The 19,275-nt window shown below is 41.8% G+C and overlaps 1 protein-coding gene across 2 annotated transcripts in view; it reads left to right on the top strand.

Annotated features, from left to right (window-relative positions):
• adarb1b (adenosine deaminase RNA specific B1b) overlaps positions 1-15,673 on the top strand; it is a 126,974-nt gene extending 111,301 nt beyond the window's left edge. For both annotated transcript variants that reach the window (XM_026144966.1, XM_026144965.1), the window contains 5 exons: positions 31-182; positions 3,249-3,417; positions 7,531-7,712; positions 11,511-11,689; positions 12,375-15,673. In XM_026144966.1, coding sequence (XP_026000751.1) covers positions 31-182; positions 3,249-3,417; positions 7,531-7,712; positions 11,511-11,689; positions 12,375-12,551 — 859 coding nt within the window. In that variant the 3' untranslated portion in view covers positions 12,552-15,673. The remainder of the gene's footprint in view (positions 1-30; positions 183-3,248; positions 3,418-7,530; positions 7,713-11,510; positions 11,690-12,374) is intronic.
• Positions 15,674-19,275: the final 3,602 nt, after the last annotated feature.

Here is a 19,275-nt window from a genome sequence, read left to right as displayed (position 1 = left end):
TTTCAATTTCTCATTGATCCGTGGTTATAGCAACAACAAGGAGGACTACCACAAATCAATATTTGTGCTGTGTGACAAGGGAGGCTACAGGTTAAAGGATAACGTTCAGTTCCACCTCTACATCAGCACCTCTCCCTGTGGAGATGCCAGGATTTTCTCTCCACACGAGGCCGGAGTGGAAGGTACGCAGCCTCGCGTCTCCTCCCCAGCTCAGCTCTCACGTGCTTTTAGTTTAGTCTCGTCCAGCTTAGTATTCAGTGTTGATGACAGGTTTTGTTTTTTTTAATTTAATTTAATCTGTAAAGTTTTCCTCTCGTGCTTCATTTCAATTAATTAGAATTTTACTCCACTGTCCAAATACACATTACAGACACATTTAAACAAGGCAGTAGTAATTATAGCTTTTTGTCATTCTCTGTCTGCCGCTATCAGTCTTTCTGCCGCCCAGCACACCCACACTGTCTGTCTGATTAACCTCCCTCTTACTCCTGTCAGAGAGTCTTCCGTTGCACATGGCAGGCTGAATAAAAAACAGCCACATTCAATTAGTCACTGAATAGATGGCGCCTGCTGGTGGAACAGCACAAAACTTTGATAACATAATAATAAATAACGGGTCACGCTGGGTGGGAGCCGTTTTTACTGCCGGTAGAATAACTGACTGTGCCAAAAATCACTCCTGTTTACTATACAGTCTATTATATACTTAAATTTCACAATTGTATGTGTCAGAATTCTCAATGAGGAAGTCTGTCCACCATTAAGTGCTCACAAAAAACTCTACAGCTGAATAACAACTTAATGTACATGCCAAGGATGCAACTTTTTTAAGCTGCAGTTAGGGCTGCACGATTAATCGTTAGAAAATCGCGATCTCAATTCATACTTATGTGCGATCTCATTTCCAAATGACAACGATTAAAAAAAAAAAAAAAAAAGACGACGACGATTGTACCGCATTTTGATCCGGGACGTAATCTGCATGAAAACAAGCGCTCACTCTTCCTGCTCAACAAATGACAAGGGCGGAGCCTTATACCACGTGATACAGAAGCTGGCTGCTAAAAAAACAACGGAGAGCACGTCAGGGATGACGAGAAAGTGACAGGAGAAAATCCGTCCCGGTCAACCACCCAAACATCAGTAACGGGAACCTTATACAGCGCTTCCCTATACCCGTCGAACTCCCGCAGGCACAAAGAAATTACGGAGGCTATCACTTATCACCTGACCAAAGATATGGCTCCATCAACACTGTGAAAACGAGGGATTTAGGAAAATGATCAACACCCTAGACAAACGCTACACAGTGCCGTCCCGCAACTATTTTTCTATTGTTGCACTACCTGCTCTGTACACGCAGTGTTGAGCAACGGTGGAGACGGAATTTCAAGCAGTACAACATTTTGCGGCAACGACAAAACGTGAGACATTTGTTGTTTTTATGTTTATTTATTGTTTTTATGTTCAGTCTCAACTGTTACGAAGTTGATGTGCAGTTAATAAGTGCAATAAATATTTATACTGGAAAAGAAAATGGTGAGAGAATCGTGATCTCAATTCTAAGCAAAAAAATCGTGATTCTCATTTTATGCAAAATCGTGCAGCCCTAGCTGCAGTGCAAAAACACTGAATTTAATACAAATGGTGGATCAGTGGTGTAACAGATTTCAACCAAAGCTTCTGTTTTTGCATGTTGAGGAGGTAGATTTTTGTATATATTAGCATAGAAATGGGGAAAGTAATTTTTTTGGCATTTGAGGTTTTATGTAACTTTTTTTTATAACTTTTTTCACAAAAACACAACCACAACAGACAAAACTTCTGTTTTAAAATGTCAAAGTCAAAACCTTGACTGACACTTTAAGAGTGTAAACAGGCAAATGCTTTATTCATCCCAAAGGATGGGATGTATAAAGCTCCCAAAGCATGCAAAACTTCAATAAAACACATTTAAAATCACAGAAGAAGAAGGTTACACTAAAGATGGAACTCGGTTAAATAGCAAATGCAAAAAATGGTAAATGGCCTGCATTTGTATAGCGCTTTACTGGTCCCTAAGAACCCCAAAGCGCTTTACACTACATTCAGTCATTCACCCATTCACACACACATTCACACACTGGTGTTGGCAGCTACATTGTAGCCACAGCTGCCCTGGGGCGCACTGACAGAGGCAAAAAAAACAGCGATTCAGTAAATCTAAAAACTGTGGTAAAGATTTTCTGTATCAGTCACTGTGGGAGTGGAGCTCTAACCGGTTTTAGACGAACCAGTTGTATATGCAGAAGACGGCCTGGATCCGTTAATTATCCACATCCTATCACAGCCATGGTCAGTTGGATAAGCGCTACCTCAGCTGATGGAGGAAAGTTTTTCATGTTCCCGAAAATGTCAAAACTTTTAGGTTAACACACAAAAAACACATTTAATTTATTCATGATAATTTATTCATATTTTCTACAAATGCCTGCTATGGCTGAATCTATCCACCAGTAACACGTCTGGGATTAAACCAACTGTCAGTCGCAACTAGTGCCATCGTTTCTTTTCACGGCTCAGATTAATCTTCCTCCCAAAAAGTCCCGGAGCCAGCAATGTTCATACCGTGGTCCAAGAAGTGTGAGCGAGGCAACATCTCACCACAGCAGACCGTGAAACACTTCAGACTACACCCACAGTGTTCCCCCTGGGTCTACTCAGCAAGTTGTTCATCTTATTGTCCAAACACCTCACATTCCCCATGATCATCCCTGAAACTGTTCTGGAGCCCAGTCGTTTCCTCGGTAGCTCCTCCGGGATTTCAGGCCTCGCCGCAGGCCATAGGGTGATCAGTGCAAACAGCTCATGGAGATATACATTAACAAGAGTCTAATATAAGGAAAAAAACACAAGTAGACTTGCAAAACTTGACTTGACAAGACTTGATAAAGGAAAAGTTTGCATTAAATCATGAAAATAAAAGAAATTCAAAGCAAAAGAGAGCTACTGCAACAGGTTCCCACTCAACAGTGTTTCCTCATTTTTCCTGCTTTTTAACTGAAGAAAAGTAGAATGACACCAAGAAACAGATTCACCCACACATTCACTTTCTTTAATGTTTCCTGATCAAACAAACTGTATCACTCTATCACCAACAGACTTCATGTTCCAAACATCAAACAAGTGTCACATAAAACTATATAAAAGAGTAAATTAAACTCATACTCCTCTCTTCCTTTATGTGCTTCTGCTTATGTGCCACCCAGACCAAGGAGACAGACATCCTAACCGGAAAGCGCGGGGTCAGCTGAGGACCAAAATCGAGTCCGGGGAGGGCACCATCCCTGTAAGGTCCAGCAACACCATCCAGACCTGGGACGGTGTTCTTCAAGGGGAGCGATTACTCACCATGTCCTGCAGTGACAAGATTGCGAGGTATTTTGGGATAAATTGAGTTCAGTTGTCGTCCTTAGAAATATTCAGAAACTCTGTTTCTAAGTACAAAGTACAAACCGAGGAGCCTTTCACGAATAAAACAGATAAAACAATATAAATAAACCAAAATATCAAAGTACACTTTAAAGAAGATTTTTTTTCTTTGTCACAATTAAATATGTTAACTTCTATTTGTGTAACTTTTAGAGCAAAGGTGAAATCAGTTTTCTCAGAACTGGAACTGCGACTAGTACTACACTGGTTTCTGGCATGAAGGAGGCTGGAAGCTGAAGGTTTAAGTCAACACCATCAGAAATGTAAAAAACAGATGCTTCTGCACGTCTGTACATACCTACAAGTCTCCTGTTATACAGTATATGTGATTCCAGGTCACTAAAGATGATGAATTATATTAATAGAAACAATTCCATACATCGTGGACATATTGACAGAAATGTCAATATCAATAGAGTCATGCTCCTGCAGGCTTTGCGTTACCCGTTGGGTTTTCTCCCATTCTTAGACCGATATGATGATTGAATTGCTTTCTGTGTGTTATTAGAAACCTTTAGTTTAGCGAAGGCTACATAAAGCAACACGTCATGTTTCAGCCCTGACCAGATGTGTTACATGAGACTCTTTTCAGGTGTTTTATTTTCCACTGCTTCAGTCGACTGTACAGCGCTTTATCTTTGCTTTGTCCATCCACCGTGCCATTTCAAGCCTTCCCGGGGTGTCAGGGACAGCTAAATTGATATACTGCCCCCGGGGCCATCTTTGCAGACACATCATAGCATCTTTAGTCTGTGTCCATGTTCAAGGCAACACTCTGCCTCTCTCGTGATGAACGGTGAAGCTTCTCCATAACTCCTCTCGTGAGCCCTCTTCCTCTCGCTTTCTGTGCCCTGGATCATAATATTTTGCCCGAATGGATCGAGTGATTGAATGCCGAGTGTGTATTTGAGGAGGGACATGTCTACTGACTGGCAAATGCTGTTTGCACTACGTGAGCTGCCCTTTCACTGTGTGATTTAGATTTTATGTGGTGGTCCATCGTGGAGGGATCCAAGTCAGTAGAGGGCAAAATAAGGTGGAAGTTGGACGTTTTTAAGTCTGACTAAATTTTTAAAGTTGACACGAGTTACAGATCAGTGCTGAAATCAAGAAGCAGAAAAAAATGCATGTAAGCAATTAAGGTATGAGTATCTTTCTTCCACTGTGAGAAACTATTATGCACGACTTGCGGCGCGACCTCCTCATGACACGGCTATTAGCCGTGTCAGAAATCCTCCACCCACCTGCCTCTGTCCCTGTGTGAGTGATAGTTAGCAACAGGGCTGCCGTTCAATGCAGCTACTGACGGGCAGGCTTTGCCCCGTGCCCCCAGTGCTCCCTCGTTACACATTGTTTTCGCTCCTCTCATTTTCCTCTGATTACACGGCGTCGTTATGAACGAGCCATTCTCTGCCTCGTGTCTGTCCTTTGAATGAGTTCATTAGCATAAAGGCAAATTGTTCTCTCGGTTTTCCTCTTTTCTTTTGTTATTGCTGTAACAGCTCATCACGTGTGCTTTCTGACCTATTCTGACCCTGTTCTCATTTGAGTGTGTACAATCTGTGTGTAGACGCACAAAGCACGGTATTGGGGGGAGGGAAAAAAAGCGATAAAGCAATACAGTGATGTTTGACAGGAATGAAATTGAATGCCTCTCACGACATAACTCTGTGTGAGCGCGCTTGATTGTTGTAGCTTTTTACCCAGTGTGTATGTGTGTCCTTCGGAGGGGATACAGGTGTATATGTGTCACCGTGTTGCTGTGATGAAACAGCGTGAGTGTGTGTGTGTGTTGCAGCAGTTTGTGTATGGCACAGAATATTATAAAGCTGTTTGACTGGGCTGAATGTGTGAACGTGTGCTTTCCTGCTCGCAGCTACAGTGAATTTAGATATTTTATTTTGCCCTCCCGCCGTTCCACACACGCCTTCTCACAAACGCGCACACAGAATATTGCATACGGAAACAATGGACCCTCTGTGTAGCCTGCGGTCTTTTGCATGTGTGCATATTATTTTTGATTGTTTTGGGTTCACATTGGTAATTTCACAGACTCTCAAACAGTCTGCCTGAAGTAAAAGGGAGAATGAGAAGAGCTAGCCAACCCTCATTTTGTAATGTTCTCCTAAAGACAAAGGGTAGTGATACTCACGTTTTTTCTCTCAACGTCAGCAAATGCAACAGGAACACCATCGCCAGTGATGAAGTTGTCCAATTAAGTAGCAGCATCACTTTTGTAACCAACACTTTTGTTCATTAGGGTTTTTTGTGCCTTGTAGCTGTGTTGTCAAAAACCTTCAGTATCACGAGTCATCATTGGAACTGATGTAACTGATGATGGTGTTCCTGCAACACTATCACAGTATAGATGCTTTGTTTTGAGTATAAATATAGACAGTGTATTGGTCCCACCCTTATTATCATATTATTGGACGTAATTACTCCGACGCCTCATCTCACAAACATCCTGTTAGTGAACTCGACTGGACTCTAGAAGATACATTAAAGGTGTTTTGATGCTGCTGGAGAGCACAACACAAACAAAATTATGTCGACGAAATTATTGTGACTGTGTGCAATGAACGTTCAGTCTCATTGCCTTTGAAATGTTTGCTTCGAAGGCTGAGACTAGGTCTGCAACCACTCTCAGCCATCTGCAGAGTGACTTTGATGCATCAGGACAGCAATAAAATGGCGAAAAGACATTTCAGTGTGATGTAAGTTTGAGACTGAATTGGGTCAAAGTGGCAGTTACAGAGATTAACTGTGATAAATATGTGTAAATTTCAACTCTGTTGCCGTTTCTTGCAAAGCTGCTGTCGTGTACATACACAGAAATTCACCTTAAAAGCTTTCGTTCAGAATCTCATAGATCTGACATGTTGCGCACAAGTCGTGCCTGTCGCTGCAGACGGTTCAGTGCATTAGTAATCTGTCTCTGTTTAAAAACTGGATTATAGATTATGGTTTGCAGTTTTATAAAAACCATCACCAATCTGTCTGTTTGGAGATAGGTTGCACTGTGCAGTCGAGTCCAGAGGTTGAGGGTATTGCATGCAACTATTTGCTATCGGTCACTGTTCATAAACTAATTAAATACAGGGACCGAGCAATCACCAAATATTCCTAGTAACGAGGTTGCCTCCCTGATTTTCCTCTGGTGTGACTGAAACATGGATTTTCTGCCATAATTTCTCTGTCTTAAAAATGAGCTTTTCATTCATCTAAATAGTTTTAGTGATTAAACCTTAACAGGAATATTTTGAGGCCAAAAAGATAAACCAGTTGCTTTGCTGCTTCAACGTAACCAAATAGTTTTGGAGCATTAGACCTCATCAAACGTACCCAAGCAGTGAGTGAAAGCAGGAGTAACCTGTCAGTGAAAAGAGCCTTTTTCTTTGATTAAACATTTCAAATGTTGCAGATGTATGTCTTTGAATTCGGTGGGTTTGGAGCTGAATGCCATGTGCACGGTCTGGAAAGCAGGTCATCACTGGGTTTTGAGCTTTCGATGGGATTTGTTGACAGATAAAATGCACTGTATAAGATGCCAGCAGCCTTCAGCACCACCTTTCTCTAACATTTCCCACATCTGTTATTTTTCTTCATTTTTCTCGCTCTCGCTTTTTCTTTGCCTTCACAACCTTACTGACTCTTTCTCCATCTACCCAGAGAGAGAGAGTTAGAGAAACTTCTCGAACTCTCTCTCTCTCTCTCTCTGGCTCCTTATGTATTTGTCTTTCTGTGAGGAGGGCAGGCACTGCTTCACAGAGCATGTAAATAGGAGAGTGACTGGGGAAAGATGGCTAATGGCACAGCCTGGAAATAAACAGAAGTTTGGGAAAAATGGAATTGGATACCTCACACTGTAGATGGCTGTAGGACGTCAGATAGGACTCAGTGTTCATGTACTAATATGCAGTATTAACTCTGTTTTTGTGTGTATTCCAGCCAGCCTGTGAACATTACAGCGATGTGCTGCCTGTACACTGAAATCCTAAAACTGCCTCAATGATACGTTGAAGTTGTTGTGAAGCTCGTGTGCTTTTCTCTCTGCAGGTGGAACGTGGTGGGCATCCAGGGCTCCTTGATGAGCTACTTCACAGAGCCAATCTACTTCTCCAGCATAATCCTGGGCAGCCTTTACCATGCTGACCACCTCTCCAGGGCCATGTACCAGCGCATCGCAGATATCGAAGACCTGCCCCAGCAGTTCACCCTCAACAGGCCTCTTCTCAGCGGTAAGAGCCCTCGCCTTCTTTGATGTAGATGAGGTGGGAAAGTAAGAAAAGTGCATCATCAAGTTTCCTTCTGCAGATCTCTGCTGTTATAGATCAGTCATCACGATTTCACGGGTTGAGAGGATCACTGTGTTAATCTTTACCAATCGACCTGCAGCTGTCTAAATATCAAAGAGGAAGATTTTAATCCTAAGCAGTAAACACATTAATTCACCCTGCTGGTCAGTCAGTCCCGCAGGAACAGGAAGACAGTTATTGCTTTTCTCCTTTTGTTGGATCTGAGCTGACATTTACCTAGTTCCTGTGGAATTTGAATAGCTTTATCATTTTGTGTAAATTTTCAGCATTGTCTTGACCTTTTAAAAAGGCTGTATAGACCAGGACTCCTGGAGTGTTTTCTTCTCTCTCTCTCTTTTCAACTTTCTATTTTTAGATGCAGAGCATGCAGTCTTTGTACTTTGGTTGTTTTTGTAAGACAATGCTGTGTTTGAGGAAAGATGAGTCTGCTTTCCATTTGCATTTCTGCTCCACTTTTTCCACTTAATATTGTTTTTCATTTAAAATATTGTATATAAAGACATTTGCAAGAAGTCATAAATTATTATGTAAATGTTTGGCTCCAGCCCTGCTTATTTACAGTTGCTTTGAAGCTTATAAATGAGTATTAGGGCCGCATTAAGAAAAAAAAATATGTATTGTTAATTTTGAGAAAAAAGGTGGAAATGCGGAGAGTTCCTGCTGCTGCTACTCTCTACAAAATGCCTTGTGTAGGCGAGTTTTTGTGTATTTCTGATATAACATGCATCCTCTTTATTGCATGAGGGCGTACCTGTCAGTATCCCTGCATTTGTTCATTCCCAGCTGTTTCATTTTGCAGAAGTTTGGCCAACTCTTACAAGTTTGTGTTTTTTCCTTCTGATCCAGCTTTCTGCACCATCTTTTCAACGTCCTTGAACTCATTATTGCGCTCTGTTTATCTGCTAAGAGAGAAATTATTTCCTTGTTACTAAAACTGATTCTAAAACACGATTTCAATAACTCATCTGCACAAAGCCTTTGGCCGTAGCAGCTGTCGTAGAAGCTCCTTCTTTCCACATAAATGCAGTTTCCAGTGACAGCAGTGGGCTGTTTTTGAAACACTGGGTCTTTAATTTCAGACTGAAGTAGACAAAAGACACACAAACAAGTTTTTATTTCAGACAGCGAACCACAGTCGCCACTAACATCGTTACGTAACTCATATAATTTGGCAAATGTGGAGCTGCTATGAGCCCAGTGTCCAGCACCAGCTTACAGACGATGTTTATTTATACAGAGAGATTTATTGGTTTGAAAAAATAAATCTTTAACTAGATTTCAAAAGTTTAATCCATTCATCGCTCCTTTTCTTGCAATTTTTTTTGTGTTTCAGAAAAAAAAGCCTAAAGTCCAGTTATGGTTATAGAGTTACAGCTGTCACAGATTTTGACAGTTGCCAAATGGGTTTAATGAGCAATGAATAATAAACAATAATAGGCAAAGTTTGTACAGTGGCACTCAGGGTCCTTTCGTCACATTTTATTGTCACCTTTATTTTATCATGATGTCCCGCTAAGATCAAAATCAAATCAAAATACTGTAAATTATTATAAGACACATTAGAAGAAAATGTTGCTTTCCCCAGATCTGTCAGAGCTATAGGTACATCCAGAAGCAACCATTAAGAAGAGTATGGCTGGGAGAAAGGTCCTGCTGTAGACTGGAAGTTCTAGAGTGGCTTCATAGAGAAAAATATGCTAAAATATACCAGACGGCCAAACCACAAACCATAAAGAACGTCGTGGTGAGTCAGAGACTTTGCATTTGTAATAAAATGTAGGGATGAAGGAGGAAGCATGCATATACAATATATCATCATAATCAATTACAGGAAAAAAACACAAGTTAGTAAAGTAAGATTTATTTTGTAAAGTAAAAACCAAGCATCACTTTATGATTACTAATGAGATTAGCAACGTATATATTAAAGAGAAACTTGTCCATCCTTCTATCCGGAAATCCTTAAATCCGGTTATTTTGGACAATTCCGGTCCGGAGGTAGCAGTCTAAGCAGAGAGGCCCAGACAGTCATCACGTCCACCTCATCTGAGGGGTGGGGCACACCAAGTCGTTCCCAAGTCAACCGAGAGATATAATCTCTCCAGAGTCCTGTCACTAAGAGAAAGCCCAGCTACCAAATGAAGGAAATTTCCATTTCAGTTCCATTTCCACTGCTGCTATCTGAGACCTCATTTTTTTCTGCTAGTACCCAGAGCTCGTGACCACAGGTGAGGGTTGGAACGTAGATCGACCGGTAAATTGTCAGCCTCACTTTCACGCTCAGATCTCTCTTCACCATTACAGATCTGTGCAGATCTTGTCATCTATCCATCCATCCAGATACTTGAGCCATGTACCCTTTCACTGGTTTTGCCATCAGATGTAACAATGTAATAATCATCAAACCCCATTGGGCGAGCTTTGCAGAAGACCATATATTTTGTTTCCCGAACATTTAACTTGAAAGTGTCTCAAAAGCACATCTGCTGTTCCTCTTCATGTACATGTAGCATCATCACAAAGTCCAAAACAGACAGAAGGATTCTGAATACACGTCACAGGTCGCAGATATTTAAAAATATGCTGTCAGCATCATTCGTCAGTGCTCTGAAACAGCTCGTGGATGATAACCAAACGAAATCAGTCCCTCATAAAATGGATGAAGACACTTTGCTGTGGAAATTGGATTGTCCTGATGAGTTAGATTGTACAGAGAAGCAGAAGTGAAGGAGCAACACCACAAAACAATAAATAAATTAAAAATACACATGCAGACCTGGACTGCTGCTCTGTTTTCCACCAAAACATCCAGCTGGCCGTGCCTCTCTTGCCCAGCTGTGCGCTGATACAAACACGCAATGCAAAGTTCAAGGTCAAGAAAATACCACACTGCTACAGCACTGCTTACACTGCTCATTGTGCTGCCATGAATATAGGGCAGTCCATATCAAACAAGTGGAATGAGTGGCACTGTGGAGATTTCCTTTACATCCTGGGGGATGACATGGGGCTTCATATCACACAGCCGGGATGTACGTTTAGCTCACCCTGCTCCTTCCCTCTAAATGGCAAGTAAAGGAGATAATGGTGGAAGGTTATTAACCTTTTCCGCTTTAGAGAGTTTTTAGCGGTGAAAGTGCTGTGGCGTTAGAGCGCTGAGGATTTCATCCCCTTTAAATCATCTTCTGCCACAAGTGCTGCCAAATGGAACCAAGGAGCTTAATGCACACACACACACACACACACACACACAGAGGAAGACACAGGGATTTATGGCATCCATATATCTCCCATTTATGCTTGAGATACAGTGGAGGCCAAAGCCCTGAAGTGTGTTAGACGAGAGCGAGCTCTGTCCTCACAGTCCCCCCAGGTGGATTCTACTGTTTGTCTCTACTGAGTTAGACAAAATGAAATGAGAAGAAGAAAAACTGTCCTGTTTAGAGATATTGCAGCTGTGGGAACAGCTGTCCTTTGGAAGGATGGACTGCCATGTTTGGGTACTTCCTTCATTGTTTAATACATCCACACATGAGGTAATAGAAAGTCTGGGTGCTGTGGGAATTCGCTGGAGCGGTGCCGTGCAATTATTCCATTTCTGGCATTGACGTAATGTTAACAAAAGATTTTTACATTCTGCGGAGGTCCTATAAATAAAAATGTCTCTGTTTTAACCTGCAGCCTCGCTCGGTCTTTGACTCTGGGTGTTTTTAATGGCAGGTATAAGTAATGCTGAAGCCAGGCAGCCAGGCAAGGCTCCAAACTTCAGTGTGAACTGGACGGTGGGTGACCAGGCCCTGGAGGTGATCAACGCAACCACGGGCAAGGACGACATGGGCCGCGCCTCACGGCTCTGCAAACACGCACTCTACAGCCGCTGGGTGCGCCTTCACTCCAAGGTACGGCGAGGCCAGAGCGCACATTCACACGCACCTCGCTGTAATACTGGCGCAGACGTGCTGAGTCACGCGACATAACTATAGTTTCTTACATAAGTGATTGTGACAGTGAGTCATAAACAGACTGAGGTCAGCTGCAGTCAGCATCACGAGCTGTACACGTCTGAACCACACGTACTTCAGTGTGGCATCTCAGGAATCGCAGCTAAGCTACGAGGTCATTCCTTGGAAGCTCTGTTCTGATTGTTTGCACGTGAGCGATGTCACTATTGACCTCGCACAGAGAGCAAAGGTCAACTTTGGTGTCAAACAGACTCAACTTAAATGTTGAGAATGAAAGCTGGGTCTGTGGCTACAGAAAGTCCAAAGGATCGGCTCAAGGAGCAGTTTTTTCTAACATTAGCATCGCTTTCTGGCATGACTGTGATGTGGAGTGCGTTGCACTGTGCTGAGACATTTGTGTGAGAACATCTCCCTGCTATCATACACCCACTGACTTCGTCCACTTTCCCAGTAATATAATTTAACGTTTAGACACGTTAGTAGTCAGAGCCTGACTTCCAAGGAGTGCAAACAAGTTTCTTTTTCTTTGTGTGGTAGGAGCTGAGATTTTAGATTAATGCGTGGTTGTTTTTGGTTTGTTTCTGTTATTCTGTTGCTTACTTTCCTTTCTCTGCGTCCTCAGCTGTCGTCCATCTTGCGGATCAAGGTGTCGAAGCCGAGCTCCTACCACGAAGCAAAGCAGGCGGCCACAGAGTACCACTCTGCCAAGCAGGCGCTCATCAAGGCCTTCCACAAGGCCGGCTTGGGGGCTTGGGTCAAAAAGCCCATCGAGCAAGACCAGTTCACCCTCAGCTCCTGAGGGAGTCGAGGGATTCCTTAACCACCCCCTCCTCTTTCCCTGACCCAGGCCTGAGAGAGCCCCCGTATTAACAAGCAGACACTTACTTCCGTCCCATGTGTCAGCACGCACGTGCACTTTGTATTTGTGGAAATGAACGTGCGCCGTTTCACAAACCATCCGTAACTCATCATTCTCATTCCTCAGAGGACATCAGCCTCGTGTCTTTGATTTAACTTTTTACTTTGATTTTACTGTGTAAAACTGGAATCCATGTTTTGTTTTTTCGTTTAACACACACCCATTTGTTTCCCAGAGAAATCTTGTTCTTATGGCGTAGATGTGGAAGCTGAAATTATACCGTTCTGTCTTGTTGATCAATAAGTAGCTAATTTAGGTCGGAATGTAGCCTAGAAACGGGATCTTTGTTGACTAAAACCAATGTATATGGACCTAAAACAATATATATCTTTGCTAAAATTAATGACACTGACAAATTTTAATTTAATTATGCATAAATCTTCAAGATGTAAATCTAGTGCTGAGAAAAACATAAGCGTTGTAACGTTTAATGTGTGTTATTTGGTCCGTTCCTTAGCTGAGACTACGTGTTCTTATCCTCTGGATTAAAGATACAAATGTTACAAAATGTTGTCGCCCTGTTTGAGTCACTGACTGGAAAGAGTTTATAAGGCAGGTGTGACAGCGTCGTAGCGCTCTTTCCTTTATTTTTATGTCGTGTTCATTCATCTGTGCGTATGATTTTTAAGTTATTTTATGTCACTCTCATTTCATACTTGAACAGATGCGAGGGAGGGGTGAGGGTCACGTTGACTGCCCCCCCCCCACCCCTCGCCTGGGTCTTGGGAGAAGCTTTGGGAGGTGCTGCACGTTGTATTTTTTTCTTGATCCAAGCCATGGCTTTGCATGGAAACTGAACTTAGAGGCCTGCAGAGCGGAAAACGTAGGATGGGGAGCCCCGTGCGTCCGTCGGCGAATGATGTTGAATGAATGCCAGCATCTTCCTCCACAGGCAGCTTTGAATCTTTGTCTCTATTTTCTAGATTTCTTGTGATTGATTGTTTAATTTTTGAGGGAAGGGGGGGATGGGAACAATTATTTTTTTCACCCTTAGGCATTTGAGGACTGGGGCTAATGCCACAGTGAACATAGCGATAGTATAACGGACCTCTCAGATCTTGTAATGTCATTTTGTTGCAGGGAACAATGATGGCTGACAGATGACATGGTATATATGTACTGTAGCAGCACATACAGTATATCACTAGATGCAATCCCTCCACATTATTGTGTGCGGAATCAGCTAGATGAACAGCAGAGTAAAATGCAACCCCTGCATGAGAAGACACAGAAGTCGTATGCTAAAATGTATCACAGTGTGATGTCATGTTCATCCTCGTCCTCTCTACGCCCAGTTAAGAAACATGTTAGCTGCATATTCCATGTTGTGAATTAACTCGATTCCTGTACACCCCGAGTGCATAAATGTCCTCATGTTTTCAATTTGTAAATGAGGATGTTTTCCCGCGGTGACTTCCTATTTCCAGCTGCGGGAAATTTCTATGTGCGGGTGTGCGTGCAATTAATGTGTGTGCTCAGGTTGTCTTTAAGCATATTCCTGTCAGATTTTCACCAAAGATGATGATGTCCATGTGTGTTTCTGCCCCAGTGTTTTCCTTTTCTTTTTCAAATATCTAACATTGTGGCATCGACCCTTTACTGTCCGGTCTTTTGCATACCCGCACAACAATGTACTACTTTTACTTTGTACAAAAACAATGTGCTCGATTCAAAGTGGGAGAAATACAAATGTCAGGCTTCTTAGTGCATCTGTAGCTGTCAATCAGTGATCATGTGTATATTGTGAGCTGCGATCATTATTGCTGCAAAATACTAGTTCTGTGTAAATAAGGAGCAACAAAGGCAACACGTCTTCTGACCTGTACAATCGATTCATCCTCAAGAACAAAAAAAACAAAAAAACAAAAGGTTTTGATCCCTCCTCTGTTGCCGAGATTGTGAAGATGTTACTGTTGCTAAGTAAGTATTTGTGATTCTGTGTCACTCACTGGGCACCATAAAGCATGGCACTAACACTGCCGGGGTCAACATGCTTCATCCCCATTGTAGCCACCCATGTTTTAAAAAAAAAAATATGCACTGTAAAGTGCCTAAGCTCAAAGTGGCATCCACCAGCTGGCACGTGTGATGTCATGTATGTACCTTTCACTTATACTTGGTTGTTTTTGGGGGTATTTTTGTTTGTTTGTTTTTAGTCAGTATTTAAAAAGCAGGAAGCGGGGACTCCCAGAGTAGAGTTAAAGTTAAAAAAAAAACTTAAAAAGTATCCAGTGCCCCCCCCGACAAACAGATCCAGACCAAAGTCTCGAGCAATACTGATAATATCTCCTGTAACATCAGGCCAAAACCAACAGAGTGTCGAGTTTTCCTCCCCTTCTGCTCCTTCGGTTTTCTGTTGGTGTTCTTCGTTTATTCTAAACTGCAAAGTCTGAGATTTTTTAATATAGATATTTCCCCCTAAAGACTGCCTGCTTGTTGGATTTTGTTTTCATTTTTAACTGCACTAAAGATGTCAACAGATGATGTCATGATCTCTCTCTCTATACATATATATATATATATATATATGTATATATATTTAAAAAAAGACAAAGTCCCCATTTATGGATTAGATGGATCAAACTATCTGCAAGAACTGAACTGCTTCTGCTTAACCCTTTGTGAATCCTCAATGATGGTCAGTGCACCCCTCCACCCCACCCCTTCTGAAGCTGCACCCATTGGTGGGGTTCTTTTTTATTTATTTGTTATAATTATTGTTATTATGTTTCTTTTGTTTGGTGACTCCAGATCGGTCAGTGTTTGTTAACTGATTTCCAGAGCCACTGCTCTCTGTTCTTCTCCTTCTGCAGTTGTCCAATGTGTGAAACCCTCCCCTGACAAAAACTACAACTTTGCATGTACTACCAACACTGAAGCTGCACCTAGCATGATGACAAACTTTTAAAGGACTCGTGTAGAAAAAAAAAAGAGTTAACAGCTAAAGATAGATATATAAAGTGAACAAAAAAGAATAAAAGAGTTCTTAGTTTACTTTTGCACATGGTTGGGATTCTTTTTTTATCGCATTTCTGTGTGTGTATGAAAGAGAGAGAGTGAGTCTGAAATCATGCGAGAGCATCACTTCAGGTTTGCAGCAGATTGGGACACAGAGACAAACTCCACAGTCTAAACTGTAGTTCATGTGTGTTGGATGAAGAATGCGTGGAGGATTTAACTTGTGCTTGCTATGACTAAACTGTTACTAAGTGAAAATACTACATCATAAAAGCTCTGACTTCAAAACTGCACTTAGTTAAAACTGAGCTTTGAGTCATTGCATCATTATACAGTGACAGCCCTTCAAAGGCTAGCAGGGTCGATGTGAACGTCCGGGTCATACACATTATCCCACTTTTCAATCAGTCGATTTTGTTTCTGCCTTAATTCTTGATCCCATTGATTCAACAAGTTGCTGGAAACATTCCTCAGCGATTTTGGTCCATGTTGAAATGCACATCCATGATGCTAATTTCACAGATGGCCAGTTTGAGATAATGTGTATTTTGTGACATGGTGCGATCTCCTGCTGGAAGCAGACATCAGAAGATGATACACTGTGGTTATGAAGATAGTGGCATGGTCTGCAACAATACTCAGCTGGTTGGGCATCAGTTGATACAAGGGCCCAAAGTGTTTCCTAAATAATTTCTATACCATTACAACATCAGCAGCAGTCTGAACTACTGATACAAGGCAGGCTGTCTTGCTTATACCAAATTCTGACCCTACCATCCGAACAGAAAACTTCTTCCGATCTTCTATGGTGTAATTTTGGTGAATCTGAGTGAACTGTAGCATCAGTTTAGTGTTCTTAGCTGACAGGTGTGGTCTTGTTCATAGCTTGGTTGCAACGAGTGGGTGTTTTGCCGCTGGCCTTCAGACCATTCTCTGTAGTCCCCAGAGATGGTTGTGCAGAACGTCCCGGTAGATCCACAGTTTCCCAAACACTCAGACCAGCCAGCAAACACAATAACACATTTAAAATCGCACTTCTTTCCCATTGATGCTCGGTGTAATCTCAGCAGATCGTCTTAACCATGTCTACACTCCTACATGCATCGCCTCACTTTCTTGTGAACGACTAGTTAGATATTTGCATCAATGAGGAGTTTAACAGGTGTATCTAATGAAGTGGCCAGCGAGTATCCATCTATATAGCTATCTATACTGTATATATCAGTCGTGAGGCTTTATGTCATGGCCAGCTATATTGAAAACTGTGAAGCTCTTATTGGTAAAAGAATTTGGGCACTTGTTGCTGCACAAATGCTTTTAAACTGGTGCTGAGGTTTTGTGTAGACTCACAGTTGTGAGTGTGGATTCAGGACTAGAGTTGACCACACATGCAAAGAAGATTAGTTATGTTCAAAAACTATTTTTGAGGGATATCAGAAGTAGTTTATCAAATTAACAGTTCGTACACTTCGAAAAAGGAGTTTTACTCAAGAAGAACGCACCACAGGGACCGAGGAGCACAAATCTTGTCATGAGTGGAAAATCATTTTCATGGTAGTGAAAACCACAATCCATCAGTGAGGAATGTTCTACAGGATGGTCATGAAAAGAGGGTCCAGAGCATTCATCACAAGCCTATACTCAGCCTCTGAAACCGAGCAATCAGGCTGTATTCTGCAAAAACACACAACACTAAACCCTGCAGAGTAGCATAACAAAGTTTTATGGGCTACTGAAACAAAAATCAACCTCGATCAAAATGTTGGAAGAAAGCAAGTATGGAGAGAAAGCAAGGAAAGCAGATTCTGTTATGGTTTGGGCGCGTATCGCTGCCAGTGGAGCTGGCATTTTGACATTTAGTAATAATTTAGCTTTTGACAGGAGCAACAGGGTGGATGCAGAAGTACACAGAAGCATTTTGTGTACTCGGAGCCAGAGAAGTACATCAAATTCACACATTCTGTAATCCTAAATGTGGCAAAAGCAGGAAAAGAGCTTTTCAGCCAAGAGAAGGGCCGGTTATCTGCTCTGATGCCAGTTTATCATAATCATGTACACTTCAAATTAAAGATGTGACATGAACTTTCAACAGAGCTTCAGTTATTGGTGTTTAAGATGTCGTTTTTAATGGAAGCTATTATTTAAGTTGTGATAAGTAAACATGCTCTGTCAGTACAGACGAATGTACCAGAGCACAGAGCCTGGAGATGGTCTGGATGCTATTCTGGTTTCATACCCACAGAACATGAACTTACCGGCACAACTCACAACAGTGCCACATGGACCGATTCGGATCAGCTGCTGTATTAATCAGCAGGATGTATAAAACAGGATGTATGCACACTTTACCTGAAAACCTCAAGCCCAAGTTGCCTGTGCTTTATAGCATCGTTCATAGTGGATATACTCTGATGCATGTTTGACTTAACAAATCTGCTGATTAACAAGCAGCATCATTACTGAAATGCACCCTTACTGCTGCCTGCTGTCGCTGCAGGTATATTTAGGTAAAAACATTTATTTCTCAATCTCAAAAATGTGTAAAATATTTGAAATGCATTCCAAGCATTTCTCCTATTTCATGAAAGTAGCTTAGTTTTCTCATTAAAAAGAGAATTTTAGCATGCCCAATTAGCAAATGTGTTTCACAGTTTATGTCAGTTTAAGGAGTTTAGCTGTGAACACAAAGGCCTTCAGACACATGTGTTGTTTTCGGGTTTTATTTTTACTACCGTGACTGACCGGTAACCATAAAGCAATCTTCAAACTCTTTAAATAAATGAAGATCTCAGAAAAATGTGAAACCGCGCACGAAGAAATCACGGCGTGCATACAGTCGACAGAGAATGTTTTTAAAATGTGTTTCAAGTTGATGTTTCTGTCTGCGCGTCTGATCAGCATCCCAGAAGATACCGACACCGGATCAATAATAAATCACACATGGCTGCTTTAAACCCCCCACCCCCACGCTCCGCTGACATGATGAAAGCTCGAAAAACAGATTCAAACAGTCGTGACAGGTGAATTCAATAATGCAAAAATCCATCTGCTGAGTCTCCAATACCATGTTGCTCTTTGCATAAATGTTAATATTATCACATTTGTCAGAGATAAAAGTCATACAGTATCCAGCAGCTATATGTGCTTTGTTAGTGTCATGTGTTGTTGTTTTTGTCACTAGTGACAGAAAATGAATGAATGAATTTGATATGATGTTCACAAATGTTACTTAAATTAGACTACTATAATATAAAACCACTGGAAACAACCGTCTCAGCAACACACGGAGCACAAATGTGGAAATAAAATGAAACATGACTACATACAGTAGAGGCCGGTGAGGCGGCTCAGCCCCCCTGGTGCGGTATACGTGTGAGAGCGAGGGCAGCAGCTTGTGTCCCTGAGAGAAATGACAAATCATTAGCTTTGGTCCAGGGGTAAATGGAAGCCACACTCTTCCAAGGCCCACATTTCCATTTCAATTTTCTGCTCAACAGAGTTGATGTATGTGGCGAATCACATGGCAAGACCAGTCTCCACCTCGAGCCTGCTGTTATTCACTGGTTGGAGTGTGTCTGTGACCTTGTGTCTTCGTGTGTGCCCACTGTGTGTGCGAGTGTTTTATCAAGTGATAGCACTAACTCAT

This window comes from Astatotilapia calliptera, chromosome 16, assembly GCF_900246225.1.
Source record: "Astatotilapia calliptera chromosome 16, fAstCal1.2, whole genome shotgun sequence".
Lineage (NCBI taxonomy): Eukaryota > Metazoa > Chordata > Actinopteri > Cichliformes > Cichlidae > Astatotilapia > Astatotilapia calliptera.
This window is presented reverse-complemented; position numbering and strand designations above follow the sequence as displayed.